The sequence below is a fragment of the Salarias fasciatus genome, chromosome 8 (genome assembly GCF_902148845.1).
Source record: "Salarias fasciatus chromosome 8, fSalaFa1.1, whole genome shotgun sequence".
Taxonomy (NCBI): Eukaryota; Metazoa; Chordata; class Actinopteri; order Blenniiformes; family Blenniidae; genus Salarias; species Salarias fasciatus.
The window spans coordinates 17,310,464-17,328,222 of NC_043752.1; the positions used below are offsets into that span (position 1 = coordinate 17,310,464).

General features: G+C 46.7%; 1 protein-coding gene across 2 annotated transcripts; it reads left to right on the top strand.

Annotated features, from left to right (window-relative positions):
• Positions 1-3,256: 3,256 nt before the first annotated feature.
• On the top strand, positions 3,257-17,658 carry LOC115393659 (uncharacterized). 2 transcript variants are annotated; one of them, XM_030098760.1, is made up of 13 exons: positions 3,257-3,455; positions 3,549-3,668; positions 4,013-4,855; positions 4,950-5,130; positions 6,236-6,375; positions 11,266-11,831; positions 11,906-12,179; positions 12,265-12,460; positions 13,428-13,612; positions 13,710-13,805; positions 13,896-14,060; positions 15,555-15,648; positions 15,728-17,658. In XM_030098760.1, exons 3-13 carry the CDS (start codon positions 4,039-4,041, stop codon positions 15,789-15,791), a joined length of 2,778 nt encoding a protein of 925 aa, XP_029954620.1. In that variant the 5' UTR covers positions 3,257-3,455; positions 3,549-3,668; positions 4,013-4,038; the 3' UTR covers positions 15,792-17,658. The 2 variants fall into 2 exon arrangements, with proteins under 2 accessions (XP_029954620.1, XP_029954619.1); XM_030098759.1 differs by lacking the exon at positions 3,549-3,668.
• Positions 17,659-17,759: the final 101 nt, after the last annotated feature.

Here is a 17,759-nt window from a genome sequence, read left to right on the forward strand (position 1 = left end):
TCTGATAATCTGACACATTTCTATGTGTGATATGCTGCATCATTCCTTTGGCTCACTTCTTTTCAGTTATTGCATGATCATCATGCTTTTTTTCCCACTTCCACTTCTTCACTAGACTGATACAAGATGTGCATGAGAGAGATTACATATCATCTCAGGCTGATTCTGATGCCTTTAGAGCAGAGGTGTCAAACATGGGGTCTGCCCAGCCTGCAGGATGACTTTACACAGCGTGAGAGGGACAAACAAACTCTCCTTTTAGTAGAAATAACTGCTTTTGTGTGTGTGTGTGTGTATATATATATATATATATATATATATATATATATATATATATATATATATATATATATATATATATATATATATATGTATACACACTCATATATATATATATATATATATATATATATATATATATATATATATATATATATATATATATATATACATATATACATATACACATATATAAATTGCTGTTTTAAAACCCTGCTGTGAGGATGATAACGTGTATAGTTCTACTGAACTTAAGTTGCTTGAGAAGCAACTGGCTCTAAACAGGATGATAGTAGCAAACAGGATTCTGATTATTGTTTGTTTTCTTTCAAAATGCATGGAATTTGAATATTGTATGAATGTACTTACCTCTCTACATTAATACAAAGTGAAAATGTTTTTACTGACACAACTAAATTTAGAATAAAGTGGTTTAGACAACTTTTATTTGTATTTAAAAAAAAGTTCATTTTATGACTCGATCCCTACATTAAGATTAAGTTTATTTAAGTCAAATGTTTATATCTCATTGTCAAAGTACCTGCAGGAATATTTCACAATTATTGATACAAGAGGAATTTAGATGCAAAATTAAAAGATTGACATTTGAAAGAATGAACTTTTTCATGTCGAAAATGAAAAGAGCGACATAATTAATGGCTGTTTGTAACAACATTTACAGTATGTGATATTCATGTGCATTTAAAAACAAAAATGCTGAATCAAAAAGCTTTATCATACAAAATTTAAACAATTTTCAGAGAGAGTTAATCATATGTTCACTGAGTTAAACATAAATGTGTCTGGACTTTTTGACTCCGACATCAAAAACACAACAAAACTGTTGAAAATCTGACATTTTGCACTTCATCATTCTGTAAACTCCCTCAGCAAAGACTACGTATGCAGCCGTGTTTCTTACTTTCTCAAGAAGCAGAAATGAAACCAGTTGTCTTAAGACTGAATGACAGTGTCTTTTCAATGAGGAAGGACACTGAGGGCTCCAAATGAAGAATGTCTCATTCAGATGTATGAAAGGAGACGTGCAGAACCATGTTTTTGTTCAAATCAAACTAAAACAACAGAGATAAATGTTCAGGCTTAAGGTAAATGTTATGACCAGGTAAGTGAATGTGTTTGAACACATTTACATTATTCAGATTATGTCAAAAAAATATGTTAACCAGAGCAGTGAGGGTAATCTGGGTTACTATTAACAAACATATGTGAGGTCTCATCAGGAAAACATGGACAATAAAATCAAGAGTAAAGGGTAAAACTAAGATTTATACTGGAACAAACATTTCAGTGAGGTTTTCTTTCTACTGCAAACCTCTGAATGTTTTTGAATGTTCTTACTGTTGTTTTTTGCTATTTTTTTGCTGCGGTTTAACATGTTTATCATGTTCAGTGACCTCGAGTGTCTGAAAACAGCTGATGAATAAAATGTGTCATTATTATCGAGAAAAATACAAAAGCTATCTTTAGTGAAAAACAGAGCAGAAGCTCAAAAGTCTGTGTTTAGCATGAGAAGAGGTCTGTCTCTAATTGCTTACGAATCCCAAAGATACTAAGTCAAATTAAATTGCTTCAGGGAGCTGATGGGGGTCAAAGGTCAGGCTAGGGACCCACAATGGTGACTTTTTTTCTGTGGGATTCAAACTTGCAAACTCTTTCTCTGAAAGGTAACAACTGTTTGCTCTGCATAGAAACAACCAATCTTGTGATAACAACCAACAAAATACAATTTTAAGTGTAATTAAGCCAGTATTGAATGGTTCATATGGAATCATTTTCATTTTGACACTCTGAGGGCCCGTCAAGCACAACCAAAGGGCCACATATGGCCCCTAGACCTTATGATGGTCTGCTCGAGACCAGTGATTCCCAACCCAGAGGCCCAGACCAAAAATTCATGAGAAATCATAAAACCCTTTTGATTTTAAGAAGTGTTACTTTTTTATGTTTTAGAAATAAGTGAGCCAGCATTTAATTCAATTAAATCACTGAGCTAACAAGCATTTACATTAAAAGTGAATTGTTTATTTGAAAAAACATTTTTTTAAGTATAAAGCAGGAGAAAAATGGCAGTGCCATGCTAAATAGAAAGTTGAACCAGTGAAACAGAAAAACAAGATTGTACCAAAAGAGTTGCAAACAAAATGATTTCATTTAAGCAATGGAAAACATTTGAGCTGAATGAAAAACTGGTCAATAAAAGTTTCAAAATGTACAAGCTGGCAATGCACCAGTCCACCAAACCCCCGAGAAAATGTGTAAATCCAAAGAGTTTATCGTCAGAGAAAAGGAACTGATCGTGACAGACTACAACAATATGGAGAGTAATGAGATCCTTCAACTTATTTTCTTTGTGTAATTGTACAGTGTTTTGTGGGGTTGGGCCAAATGGTGCCATAGTGGGTAGTAATGTCACCTCACAGCTAGAAAGGCATGGGTTGAAATACTGGTGCCATTTCACTGTGGAGTTTGCATGTTCTCCCCAAGTGGGGGTGGGTTTGGGTGTGTGTGACCCAGTAGGTGATTTATCTTTGCATTAATCTCCAATTAATATTTTGATAAGAGTCTGGCAGGGATAAACAGGACTTTGTTTTATTTAAAGTGCTTAAAAAAAAAAGAGTTGAGAAGCTGCCCTGTGGCGCAGACTGAGCAGGGGGCGGGGCTTCAGCTTGCCTTGGAGCCCCCCTCGGTGGGGTCATGGGCCCACTTCAGGTCCGTCTTCAGATCAGCTCCCTCTTTTACAGTGTAGTCTGCTTCTGAAGGGTGGGGGTGAACTCTATCCGCCTGTTTCTTCTTCGCGTTTCGCTGCGTTTGCGGCTGTTTTGTCTTCAGCTGAGGAAGGAAGGTTGAATGGTGAACTGAGCCAAAGAAGAAGAAAAGAGAGAGAGAGAGAGAGAGAGAGAGAGAGAGAGAGAGAGAGAGAGAGAGAGAGAGAGAGAGAGAGAGAGAGAGAGAGAGAGAGAGAGAGAGAGAGCGAGAGCTTCATCCCCCTCTGACCGCCCACACTCCGGGGGGAGAAAGTGCTGCTTTGTCAGCGGGCGACACACAAAACTTTACCGATAATATCCCTCCCGACGGGTGAAGACGGATCCACATCCGGCCGGGAGCAGCGGACCACCGGAGCGCGGAGCCGGACCGAGGACCACCGCGGGGAAGCAGTGAGTGCAGCCGCTCCGTGCAGCCGGTGTTCCACTGATAGAAAGCAGATTGACAGCCCCCTTCTTTTTTCTTTTTTTTTTTTCGACGGAAAGATGCATGCATAGCAGCCCCGCCGTGACCGGAATAACTGTGTGGAAACTGGAACAGTTTAAGCTCTCAGCCGGTTTATTTCGCTCTCCTGCTCGGAGCCACTTTACATCTCCAAAGCGAAGGTTTGGAAAAAAAAAAAAAAAAAAAAAAGAAAGGCTCCAGACATGAGATCCGAGAACCAAATTGCATTTAATTCCCCAAAACAGAACAGGTTATTGTTTGCCTTGAGACTCCCATCGGAAGCGTTTGACGGTTTCATGTAAAGTTTCCATCTGCTGGAGTGTGTTTCGCAACATTTGGTGACTCATGCAGAAGACGTGCATTCCCAGTGTCAGCCTCCTCATAGAGGAGTCATTCATGATAGGTTCCTCTCATAAGTCTGCTCTTTACCGTAACACTGACATTTCATCGCAGCCGGCCTCATCCGGATGAGGGTTGTTGACTCCTTTATTTTCATTTCTTGCAGGCATTTCAGAAGGAAGCCCGTCCACCATGGTGCTGATGCTGGCCTGTGCCGCCTGCCTGGTCCTGGCGCTGTCGGCCAGCGGTGACCCCTGCCTCATCATCAGCGAGATCAACGCGGACAACCCCCGGCTGGACACCACCGAGTTCGTGGAGCTGTACCACACCGGCGGGCAGCGGGCGTCCCTGGACGGCTACACCCTCGTCTTCTACAACGGGAACGGGAACGTGGCCTACAAGGTGCTGGACCTCAAGGGCCACAGCACGGACGACAGGGGCTTCTTCCTGGTGGGCTCGGTGGACATGCTGCCCAAACCGGCCATCCTCCTGCCTCCGAACACGGTCCAGAATGGCCCGGACGCCATCGTCCTCTACCACACGTCCGCCGCTCGCTACAGCGAGAAGATGAACGTCACCGCCGTCGGGATGGTGGACGCCGTCGTCTACATGACCCGCCGCACGGGCGGCGCCGAGCTCCTGGCCGAGATACTGACGCCCGGGGAGCAGGCGTTTGTGGAGGACGAGACCACCCTGGAGGGGGACGAGTCCATCGAGCGCTGTCTGCTGTCTGAGGACCGGTGGGGCTTCCAGGTGTCCTCGCCTTCCCCCGGTCAGCGGAACAACTGCACCCCTCCGGCCGCCGCAGCCACCATCCCTTACATCAACGAGCTGAAGCTGGGCGGAGGCCAGGTGGAGGGGTTCGTGGAGCTGACGGAGGCTCCGGGTCCCCTGGTGCTGGTGGTGTGGGACGGAAAGCTAGACCGAGTCAGCGTCGTTATGGACGTAGATGTGGACAGCTCCAGAAATGGACTCATCTCTGTGAACATCGACAGGAACTACATGAAAGGTCTGTGTCCGTCAGCTCTTTATCCAGGCTTGATCACGATCCTTCATGACTGCTTCATTCCGAGTGAATTCTCTCTGTGGTGGTTTCCTCACAGGAGACGAGTCCGGGGCGGTGGCCGTCTACGCCGGCAGAGCCGCCGACTTCCCCGTGCACAGTCCGCTGAGCCAGACTCAGCCGTTAGATGCCTTCGTGTTCGCCGGGCCTGGAAACAAGCCGAGCGCCAACCTCACGGAGACGCTCATCCCCGGCAGGCAGCCTTACCAGCTGAGCAACAGGTAGCATGACTTTGTCCCTGTGTAGTGAAATATTTATTCTGAAGCGACAGCAGCTTTCTTTGGCCGTTTTTTAATGCCCCACACTCCGTAAAAGCAGCTTTTCTAAGCGGGTCGAGTGGGTCAGCTTGTGATCTTTGTTCCTCTTCACAGAGGGGGAAACGGACTGAAGCAGCATCTTAGTCATACTGACTCAAAAACACTTTGATTCACTTGAGTCTATTTAAAGACCCCATTCTGTCGGGGAGAAAGTTTTTCCTTCTTATTTTGAGTCTGAAACCGAGCCGTTCGGCTGTGCTCAGTCCACACAGAAATGCATGCATCCTGCAGGAGTTACATATCCTTTCACTGTCACAGCTGATAAATCTTCTCAGTGTTAACATACAGAAGCTCAAGTGTGAAATTTTTTGAATTTTAAAGTGCAATTTTAAATGCAAGCGGTACAATATTGTGTGAAATAGTTCAAGGACGATGAACACCAGACACGACAAACAAATGCAACAAAACACTGATACTGACATACTCTCGCTCACATCTGCCAACCACCATGACACAGCAGGATATTACTGAAGAGAACAAGTCTTTTTCATGAAATTCAGAACAGCAAATTCAACATAGATATAATAAAACATCTCCTTTGTCAGATAAAATTCCACAAGATCTTGTACCTAAATGTATTTGTGAGTTCAACTAACTTCTAACAGCAAGTGTCAATGTATGCAGTTTGTACCATTTTCAGACTTTATAATGACAATAGTTTTATTTAGAGCGACAGGCTGACGAGAATGTTGTGGACTTTTCTTCTACGATATTAGTCTCAGATTCAGTGACATTATGAAGACATTAAATAAAAGCTAAAAATGTCAGAACGACCTTGATAAACCAGAGTCACGACAAACACGTAGCCAAAACTCTTCTATAAATGGTTTTATTTACAGTCCAGAAACATGGCTGTGAGTTAATCGGTAATCCTGAACTACCTGAGTCAGTGTGGCTGTCTGCCTCTCTGTTCGATTGACTGATTTCTATCATTTTGGACGGCATCGTGAAGTGAATTTAATTCAAATTCAAAGGGAAATTTGTTCTGAGAATATTCTCGTTTGTTCAGCTTGAGGGAAGGAGGCTTCCACCTGAGCCGCTGTGGCGTGGCCACCTGGGCCAGAGACCCTGGCATCTTCTGGGAAGCCCCACAGACCCCCGGGCAGCCCAACCAGTGCCCCTGGCCGAAGATCTGCCCTCACAGTCTGGGTAAGCTGTCTTAAGATGCAAAGGACTTCGTTTTTTAACCTGAATTAGATTAGATGCCTTCTGTCGTGACCCAAAGTTTACTCATAGTGGTTTTGAATCATGTTTCATTACGGCTTTGGTTAATACCAACTTTTTTTTTTTTTTTTAGTCGAGGAAAAATCTTGAATAAAGATTACCTACAGCTAATTCTCACAGATAACAATATGAATCCAGACCGTGGGAAACTAAAGCTGAGTCGTCTGCCAGGATAAATTTGTTGTCAGTAGTTAAACACAGATGACAAAGGGAACATGTGTAGACGTGCCTATTAGGATGAGTTGAATAAGTTTCTCTCTTTATTCTTGCAAAGTGAATCTGTGGAGGAGACTGTGCTGACGTTATTATCTATTTATAATCTTAATTTAGGAAGTTCAAGGCAGAAGGAGGGAGAGAAATATTGGAAATGACAGAGAACCGAGAGTAAACTCGACTTTTAAGAGAAATGAAACCTAAAATCTGTTGTGTTACAAGCCTGTTGAATTAAATGAAGGTTGTCATCATGAAAACGCTGCTGAATTGGGAGTCAGTGTGGAGTCTGCATGTTCTCCTCATGCTCAGACGGCTTTTTCTCCTCCTGGGTTTCATGTCACAGTACAAAAATGCTTTTGAGGTGAACTGATGACTTGAAGGGGCGTTTGACTGCCCTGGATTAAAAGCTTATATTAAGGTCAGACTCAGAAATCGGTTTCTTCTTTTCTTGAAAATATAAACTGTGATGTTTCAAAATGCGATGACTTGTTGCATGTATGAGATACTGGATCATCTTTGAACCATGTTGCACGGATTAAACACCTTTCTGAGATGCTTTTTGAAAGATAAATATGAAACATTTTGTGATTTTTAATGTTGGCTTCTGTGTTTGAAACTGAGATCCTGAGAAAGAGAGAGGCTGTTTTGTTCATGTCGGGGTTAAAGTCAGAGTGACAGTAAAGTTGGCGTTTACTTTGTGTCAGAGGAAAAGGAGGAATGTGACTGGGCTTTACGGGACATGGCCGTCTTTATGGTTTGATTGGGGCTGTTGTTGGAGGGAGGAGGCGGCCGCCGCGAGCGCTGTTCCCATTCAGCACCCGGACGGCCTGTGGGAAGACGCTCCACTCGAGCCTCGCTGCCACCGTCCTCAGGCTGCTGTAGGCCGTGTTAAATATTAACACAGTTTCCCACTGATGGTTATGTAATAGCTCCAGCTCTCCGCAAAAATGGTTGAATCTCTCGACAGCATAAAGATAGACGCATTTGAAAAACAACTGATCAAACACAACTTTTTCACCATTGAATTTAAAGCTCTTAGAACCTCGCTGCACTGTGTATATCCTGTTTCCTCAATTTGTTGTACACAAATAAAATCTAAATAAAAATTTAACCCCAGAAACACAGTTTTGGACTTCTTAAGCTCGGTGAAAAATCAAATCCTACAGATACAAGTCCACTGTGGAGAAAAAAAATCTAATTAATGTGATTTTTGATTGCTGTTGCTGCAGATTGATGTGAGGAGCATCATTTGCTAACAGGTCAGACTCTTATTATTGATTTTAAATTGCACTTTGAGAAAGGATTTCCTTTAAATATGTTTTTCGAGCTGGATGTGATCTGCATCGGCTACAAAACGGCAACGTCTCAAATTCATCCGAGAGAAGAGATGTCAGTCATCATGCCAACGTTTCCTTCTTTACATCCATCAACCCTTTTTTTCAGTTTCTGTGTGGTTTTTGAGGACATTTTTTTTTCTTCTGTAACTTAAGACTCCTGGGGTTGGGGCACACAGAGACTAGCCCTAGGAACATGGAATGTCACCTCGTTGGGGGGGGGGGGGGGGGGGGGGGGGGGGGGGGGGGGGGGGGCTGAGCTTGTGAGGGAGGTTGAGCAATACCAGCTAGATATAGTCGGGCTCACCTCCACACATAGCCGGGGCTCTGGAACCCAACTTCTCGAGAAGGGCTGGACTCTCCACTTCTCTGGCGTTGCCGGTGATGAGAGGCTGTGGGCTGGTGTGGGTTTGCTTATAGCCCCACAGCTCAGTCGCCATGTGTTGGAGTTCACCCCAGTGAACGAGAGGGTCGCATCCCTGCACCTTCGGGTCGGGGACAGGTGCCTCACTGTTGCATCGGCATACGGACCGAACAGCAGTGCAGAGTACTCGGCCTTCTTGGAGTCCCTGGGAGGGGTGCTGGACAGTGCTCCGACTGGGGACTCCATTGTTCTTCTGGGGGACTTCAACGCTCACGTGGGCAGCGACAGTGAGACCTGGAGGAGGTGACTGGGACGCACGGCCTCCCTGATCTGAACCTGAGTGGTGTTCTGTTATTGGACTTCTGTGGACACAGTTTGTCCATAACAAACGCCATGTTCGAGCACAGGGGGGTTCATAAGTGCACTTGGCACCAGGACACGCTAGGTCAGAGGTCGATGATCGACTCTGTTGTCGTGTCATCTGACCTCCGGCCGCGTGTTTTGGACACTCGGGTGAAGAGAGGAGCAGAGCTGTCGACTGATCACCACCTGGTGGTGACTTGGATTCGCTGGCGGAGAAGGAAACCGGACAGACCGCGTTGTGAGGGTCTGCTGGGAACATCTGGTGGAACCCTCTGTCAGCATGGTTTTAGACTCCCACCTCTGGGAGAGCTTCTCTCATGTCCCGAGAGAGGCTGGGGACATTGAGTCCCAGTGGACCATGTTCTCCACCTCCATCGTCGAAGCAGCTACTCGGAGCTGTGGTCGTAAGGTCTCTGGTGCCTGTCGTGGCGGCAACCCCTGAACCCGGTGGTGGACACCAGAAGTAAGGGCTGCCGTCAAGCTGAAGAAGGAGTCCTATCTAGCCTTGCTGGCTCATGGGACTCCAGAAGCAGCTGACGGGTACCGGCAGGCCAAACGAACTGCAGCCCAAGTGGCTGTGGAGGCAAGAACTCGGGTATGGGAGGAGTTCGGGGAGGCCATGGAGGAGGACTACTGGTCGGCCTCGAAGAAATTCTGGCAAACCGTCTGGCGCCTCAGGAGGGGAAAGCAGGTCTCCGCCAACACTGTTTACAGTGGAGGTGGGGAGTTGGTGACCTCAACTGGGGATATTGTTGGATGGTGGAAGGAATACTTCGAGGACCTCCTCAGTCCCATCGCCACGTCTTCCATGGAGGAAGCAGAGGCTGAGGTCTCAGAGGTGGACTCGTCCATCACCCAAGCTGAAGTCACCGAGGTGGTTGGTAAGCTCCTCGGTGGCAAGGCACCGGGGCTGGACAAGATTCGCCCTGAGTACCTCAAGTCTCTGGATGTGCAGGGACTGTCTTGGTTGACACGTCTCTGCAACATCGTGTGGCGGTCGGGGACGGTGCCTCTGGATTGGCAGACCGGGGTGGTGTTTACCCTGTTTAAAAGGGGAACCGGAGGGTGTGCTCCAACTATAGGGGGATCACACTCCTCAGCCTCCCTGGGAAAGTCTATGCCAGGGTACTGGAGAGGAGGATCCGACCGATAGTCGAACCTCGAATTCAGGAGGAACAATGCGGTTTTCGTCCTGGTCGTGGAACAGTGGACCAGCTCTATACCCTCCATGGGGTGCTCGAGGGTTCGTGGGAGTTCGCCCAACCAGTCCACATGTGTTTTGTGGACTTGGAGAAGGCATTCGACCGCGTCCCTCGTTATGTCTTGTGGGGGGTGCTCCGGGAATACGGAGTCCGGGGCCCCTTGTTAAGGGCCGTCCGGTCTTTGTATGACCGGAGTAGGAGTCTGGTCTGCATTGCCAGCAGTAAGTCGGACCTGTTCCCGGTGCATGTTGGACTCCGGCAGGGCTGCCCTTTGTCACCGGTTCTGTTCATAATCTTCATGGACAGAATTTCTAGGTGCAGCCAGGGGCCGGCGGGGGTCCGGTTCAGGAACCACAGGATTTCATCTCTGCTTTTTGCAGATGATGTTGTCCTGTTGGCTTCATCAAACCCGGACCTACAGCATGCACTGGGGCGGTTCGCAGCTGAGTGAGAAGCGACAGGGATGAGGATCAGCACCTCCAAATCCGAGGCCATGGTCCTCGACCGGAAGAAGGTGGCCTGCCCCCTCCAGGATGGTGGAGAGACTCTGGCTCAAGTGGAGGAGTTTAAGTATCTTGGGGTCTTGTTCACGAGTGAGGGACGGATGGAGCGTGAGATTGACAGGTGGATCGGTGCAGTGGCTGCAGTGATGCGGTCATTGTATCGGTCCGTTGTGGTGAAGAAGGAGCTGAACCGAAAGGCAAAGTTCTTGATTTACCAGTCAACCTATGTTCCCACCCTCACCTATGGTCATGAGCTTTGGGTCATGACCGAAAGGACAAGATCCCGGATACAAGCGGCCAAAATGAGTTTCCTTCGTAGGGTGGTTGGGCGCTCCCTAGAGATAGGGTGAGGAGCTCAGTCACCAGGAAGGAGCTCGTAGTAGAGCCGCTACTCCTCCACATCGAGAGGAACCAGTTGAGGTGGCTCGGGCATCTGTTCAGGATGCCTCCTGGACGCCTCCCTAGGGAGGTGTTCCGGGCATGTCCCACTGGGAGGAGACCCCGGGGAAGACCCAGGACACATTGGAGAGACTATGTCTCTCGGCTGGCCTGGGAACGCCTTGGGATCCTCCCAGAGGAGCTGGAGGAAGTGTCTAGGGACGGCAAAGTCTGGGCATCCCTGCTGAGACTGCTACCCCCGCGACCCGGCCCCGGATAAGCATTAGAAAATGGATGGATGGATGGATGGAACTTAAGACTTGGGACCAGACTACTTCTGTGTTTTATAAACCGTGTTCAGTTGTCTGGATAAACTCACTTCACTTCAGTTGTGCTGCATTGCAGAAAAAGCCAGTGTCTTTTACGCTGCCTAATAAATGCTTTCCTTTCTCCTCCAGTGATTCCAGGAGGCACGGATTCGGCGCCTCACCTCCCGCCCTGGGGGAACAGCGACTTTCTGATCAATGAGCTGAACACCGACACGCCCGGGGCGGCTGAAGACGGCGAGTACATCGAGCTGTGGCACCCGTCCGGCCGGAGAGTCTCGCTGCAGGGCATCTGGATACTTCTGTTCAGCGCACACAATAACCAACCCTACAGGGAGATCAGCCTGAGCGGACACTTCACCACCTCCAGAGGGTACTTCCTGCTGGGTAGCGACCGGCTGGTGCCGGCGCCGTCCCTGCGGCTGCCTCCCAACACCATCCAGAACGGACCGGACGCCGTGGCGCTCTACCGCAGCCCCTTCGGCCCGCCGTCCGCCACGCAGAGGGGCATCCCCACCAGAGGCCTGCTGGACGCGGTGGTGTACCGGCAGAGGGGGTCGGACGTGGAGGCGCAGGAGCTGAGCAAAGCCCTGACACCGGGGCAGCTGCCGCTGCTGGAGGACCCGGACGTCCTGCCCGGAGATGAGTCCCTGAGCCGCTGCCGGGGCCTTTACCCCTACGACCTGTCCGCTTTCTCTGTGAGTACGAATAGGAAGCAGAAGCAGGTGAGTTGTTCAGGTTCTAAACACAGATTATGTATCGATCCATCAAGGTGGCTCCACCCACGCCTCTGAGAGAGAACAGCTGCCCCCGCCCTCCGCCCGCCCCGAAGGACGTGCTCATCAGCGAGGTGGCGAGCAGCCTCTGGACCAATCACAGCCAGCAGAGGGCCTTCGTGGAGCTGCGGGGGCCTCCTCTGACCGACCTGCGAGGCCTGGTGCTGTCGGTGTTCGACCAGGAGCGCAGTGGGACGGTCATCGCTCTGCCTCTGACCGGATCCATCGACCCGGATGGATTTTACGTGGTTGGAAACGTGTCCACTGCAGGTCATTACAGTCTTTTCCCACCGCAATTTTCTTGCATTATGCTTCCTCTCACTGTCATCCTTCCCCTCGTCTCTCTGCTGCCCAGATCAGAGCATCCCCGAGGGCTCCACGGTGCCGGCTCGGGGGGCCGTGGTCCTCTGCTACGACCTGTTCAGCATCTGCAGAGCCGGCGCCGCTCTGACCAACTCCAGCCTCAGAGACGTGCTGGTTTTCAGTGAGAGCCAGCAGCTGCTTTCCTCTCTGTCCGCCAGCAGAGGGAGACAAGTGATCCCAGCTCTGAGGTAAACCAGGCTCTGGCAGCTTTAAAACACAGTGACTGTTTTCACTCTCAGTGTAAAGTCTGTGGCACAGGTCTACTTGTATGTTTACGATACAATCAGGCTTATAAGTAGAGAATTCCCATGTAATCATATAAATTTATCAACTATAGCTGATATTTGATGCTTGGGCTTCTCTATCATCTGTCAGAACCAGCATGAGCCTCTAGCAGTAATTCAACCAGTTTTGATCAATATATTGGTCACTACACACTCGAAAGACACCAGAGTTTCAGAGATGAAAATGTTTGTCAAACTATTTCAAATCCTTATATTTGGATATTTTTTTGTGCTTTAGCACATCAACTTGGAGAGGAACACGTTGTCCTGCTGCCTAGTAGAGCCCAAACACTAACTAACTACAATAACAAGCTAAAACGATGAGTTGTCACTTCAGACGTCATATGAATGGGGCCCGAGTGGGAAAAGTTCAACAAGAATCAAAAACCTGAGGCCCATCAGGGACTGATCACCTCCCTCCCCTCCCACGGTGGCGTGCTGGGGGACATAAAGGAAGAAGAAGATCACGAATGGCAGCATCATTTAAAAGTCTCCATGTAGTTTTTTGTTTTTTTAATTACATGTACTCCTGAAATCTGTCAGAACACGCAGATGTTCTTGTTTTTTTTATGCATGTTAGTGATTCACATCGGTTCATTAAAACAGAAGAAATCCAAAGCTTTTTTCCCCCTCATGTTGTAAAGTGTTTAATTAGACACACCCAGCTGGAATCTTGTTCAGAGCCTCCTTTCCTTTCCACATTTGCCAACCAGTGTTTATTTTTTTTAAATTCCTGCTGATATTTAATTGGTGCAGCTTAGAGAAACCAAGACCACAGGCCTACTGTGACTCGGGAGTCGTGATGTTTCACGGGTCTCAGATTGACCGTATAGCTTTTTGTACATTGACAATAATGTACAATGGTGTGCAGGTCAGTGGAGGACGGCCCCGTGTCGCTCAGCCGGTGTTCGTGCTGCGAGGCGAGGAGCCCCTCCTCCTGGACCAGCTCCTCGCCGACGCCTCACGGCGCCAACGTGTGTCCCAGCTCCGCCTACTCCAGCCAGATCGACCTGTGCCTCAGACCTCAGGCCAAAGACTGGCCGGAGCAGTCGGGAGGTGAGGCGTCCATTAAAGTCGTGGTTTTTCGCCTGCAGGAGCAGTCATAGTTTGATTTTGGAGAAGTCATCAGGTTTCATTGTCCTCTTTGCCTCAGATTGCAGCAGCGTCATTCACGGGCGACGGGTCGCCGAGGTGGCCGACTACTTGGAGCAGAAGTGTCACTGCGGCATCTCTGCCTTGTATCTCCGCGGTGAGACGCTTTCTCAACGCTTCAGTTTATCTGTGGTTCTTTCCTTTAATCAGGTGTAACCCAGTGTAAAACCCATTCTCTATTTCCCAGGAGCGAACTTCTCCTGTGTGTCCGGCTGGCTGCGGGTGTCGGGGAACATCCACGCGCTGTCGGACCACCAGAAGGCCCTCATCGTCCAGACGTCGCACATGAACCACTCGTCCACTCGGGGGGACGCCTGCTCCTCTCCCACCACCGGCCTTTATACAAGCACAGGTTAGAGCCGCCTATTCAGTCGATTTCTTTCTTTTTTTTTCTTCTTCTTCTTCTAAATACTCCTGATACCTGATGGGCAGCCCTAAGTGCTCCTGTATTTATATCTTACATCTTATATCTTGAATGCATCACTTGTTGGATAAGTGTGGACTGAAAATCTACAGAACTTCAGGAGTATTCACCGCCTGCAGACATATTCACAGGTTGCAGGGTTCCATTTAGCTCCAGTTTAAATTTAAATATTCAGAAAAGGATCAGAAACTTGGTGAAAAACATCTCCAGCCCTACTTTTTTCATGAAAAATCAGATCAGACAGGGAAATCCCCAAATCTTTGTTGCACAAGGTTGTTCCGTGATGATTTTGTTATCATTTAAAAGTCTGATTTTTCTAACTACACTCCTTGAACTCCTGTAATTCTCCTAATTTGATGGACACACCTGAAGCAATTTTCATTCATAATCCCAGTTTCTGGTTGTATGTGGAAACTGAAGTACCTGAAGGAAACACATGCACTCATAGGAAGAACATAGAAGAACTCCAACCCACGAGCAATGAGTAGATATTTCATTGGATATCAGGGGGAAATTCAGATTTTGAAGTACTTCACCTCTGTGTTGCTGTTCATGACCTTACTGTATTTTCAGAACACCATTAACCTGCTGCTGCTGGAAAAAAAACCCCATTAAGGCTCAGATAGTAGGACAGATCCTAATATAGTGCTTTTACAGACAATGCAGCCATGCCTCCTAAAGGTACAATAAGTAAGAAATTTACCATAAAACTAGTTAAAATCAGTCCCATTTTTCACCTGTCATTGAAGAAACATTCCCTTTAAACTGTCTGTCGTCTCCGTCAATAAATGGCTTGATAAAGTTTTTTTCTTTCAAAATAGGAGCTTCAGAACGGAACACCATTGATGGGCGGGGCTAGACTGTTGTATCCTGTCTTACAAAACCTGCGTGCAGCCTTTCTGTAGATGATTTATGTCAAAGTGCTGTAACTAGTGCTGTCAAACAATTTTTTCAACCATTATTAGTTGCATTATTTCCTCAGTTATTCATGATTAATCACACTTTGAATTGCATTTTCAAAATTCTGTTGTTCTGTATTTCAAGGCAGTGTTCAGCCCATAACGTAACGCATTCATCAGTCCAAACAATCGGTTGTAAAGTTGAATTTTAAGTAATTGTTGAAGTTTCAGCGTCATGACTTCCTGCAGCGACTGATTTCTTACTGGAGCGTCTTGATTGGGAATCAAACACAGAGGAAGAATTTCCTTTTGTTGGATTTTGTTTCAAAATAAAGTGCCAAATCAATACAAGGTCTATGCAGTCCAAATCAAATGTGTTTGACTCCCCTGTTTGCAGGGTAACACAACCAAAACCCAGAAGATTTCACCAGTGAGTCCTTTGTGGCCACATCTCCACACAGCTGCTCTGAAGTGAAATTAGCTGTTTGACATATTAACTCTGAGCGTTTGTTTGATTTCCCAGCCTCTGCCCTGGGGCTCCAGATCGGGCTCTTCGTCGCAGTGCTCGTCCTGCTGGGTCTCGGAGCCGCTCTGTTTACTTACCTCTACAGGAGGAGGTGAGGAATGACTTATGCAGACGGCTTTATATATATTACACGACGTGTTGGGGTGTTGATGTTGCCTCTGCCTTCCCAGGCGCCCTCTGGACTATTACACCATGGAGCTGAACGAACACGCAGAGGGCCTGTCGGATCTATAATCCAGGCTTTGAGCCTGCTCCGATCCCGCCTGCGTCCGTTGGAGCTCCTCAGCAGCGAGGGCGAGAGACGGAGTTCAGTCGCAGGCCTGACCTGCAGCGTGCAGCCGCCTTGAGATGAACGCCACCAAGTGTCCTTCCCCGTGTGTCCGGAAGAGCGCCGATGAAAATCATTTGCTTAATCGCCTGCTAACGACGCGGCTGCACGCGGTGCGTGCCGTCTGTTATTTCATGGCCCCATTTCCACACGATCAGCCCAAATTTTAAAGCCCAACATAGTATGGTATTTTTCTAAGGATGTGCAGCAGCTGCCCGCGAGCAGTGCTGGCAGTACTTAAAGGGAGAAGGAAGTTAAAAAAAGAAGAATTCTGACTGGTCATTTTTTTGGTGACTTCTTCATTTTACTGTTTTTAAAACTTTGCTTATGATCAATTTAACAACGGGTTGTACGACCACAAGTCCTTTCTGAATTTCAGTTTTCTTGTTGTTTTTTTCCATTCTTTCCCTAAAATGGGTCGATTTCCTGCTCTGTGTTCAATCGACCTTAAACTGTGAATTTTTGCTAACTCGTGTTGCCTGTCTTTAACCTCTTCTGTGTGCTTGCTAAAAGCAAGCTGTTTACATATCCTCAATGGACAAAGTGTGAGATTGATGTAGTTTTTTTTTTTTTTTTTGTATAGATGCTCGCCTCTCCTGTGCCTTTGACCTGCGTGTTATTTAATCCACTGGTTTCTCACCTGCTACAGGAACAGTAAAGCCATGATTGCCCGAATCCGAGATATGCAAGTGTTTGATGGCAATCTAAAATGCTACTTTTTTTTTTATATTATTTTTTTTTTTTTTAATTCAGATTAGCGTTTGGAAAATTGACTTAAAGGGGACATATTATGCTATTTATCAGTCATGTCATATCGGTCTCAGAAGCCCAAAAACTTAGTGTTTAAATTTGTTCACCCCAAATTCATCCTTTGTTCGGAGTTTCAGCAGTCTAAAGGATGTCCTCCTCAGAACAGGCTGTTTCTGATTCTGCTTCCCGATATGCACCTAAACGCATCTGGCCACGCCCACGCTTACACACACACACACACACACACACACACACACACACACACACACACACACACGGTGGGGACACAGTCAGAGGGAGGAGTTAAATTCGCTTATTTCAGGATAAGCGGACCCAACTCAAACTCGACTGTTCCGGCAGACATTTTCACAAAATGCGGTGTAGCAAGACAGGGAGGAAACAGACAATTTTCAAATTTGAACGTCATAATGAGGCGACGGCAACACAACATACTACTATAAGAAACTCCTCAAAGTGAAAAAAGCATTATATGTTCCCTTTAAAGAGATTGGACGACCTCGTCATGTTGGAATATTTTCACTTTATTTAAAAAGCCTTTGAAATGATTCCAGAATGGCATTTCTTTCTGTAGGATTTGTGGTAAAAATAGTCCAATAATCCATTTTGATGAAGACATAAATAATCATTCTTGAACTCAGAGAGGAAAATGTATTCTGGGATTATTTTCTGTCTTGAGATCACTTTTTCCAACATGGCACAATCTCATTGTTTCACTTCTGTTTCCTCTCAGATGAAGCTACTGTTTGGTTTTAAGTATGAAAATATCAATGTTCCAAGTGGCATAAAGCAAAAGTTGTTTTTTGGAACTGAACTTTTTCCTTGTGCTGTTTTTGTTTTTGATGTATTTCATGGTGCAGAGAAATGCCTGTCACGATGAGACATCTCCTGATGTGTGGACTGTTGGTGAGATATCTCCGTCCCTCCGCTACGAGACGCAGGAAAAAAAAAAAAAACAAGTTATTGCAACATTTGTACTGAAATCATGTCTGTTTTTGTAACATCCGATTCATTATCGCAGATCGGCACCTAACACCACCGTGAAACCAACGCCAAAACGTGGACTCATACTGAACAGCGTGATGCATGAAACACTGGACTGTATT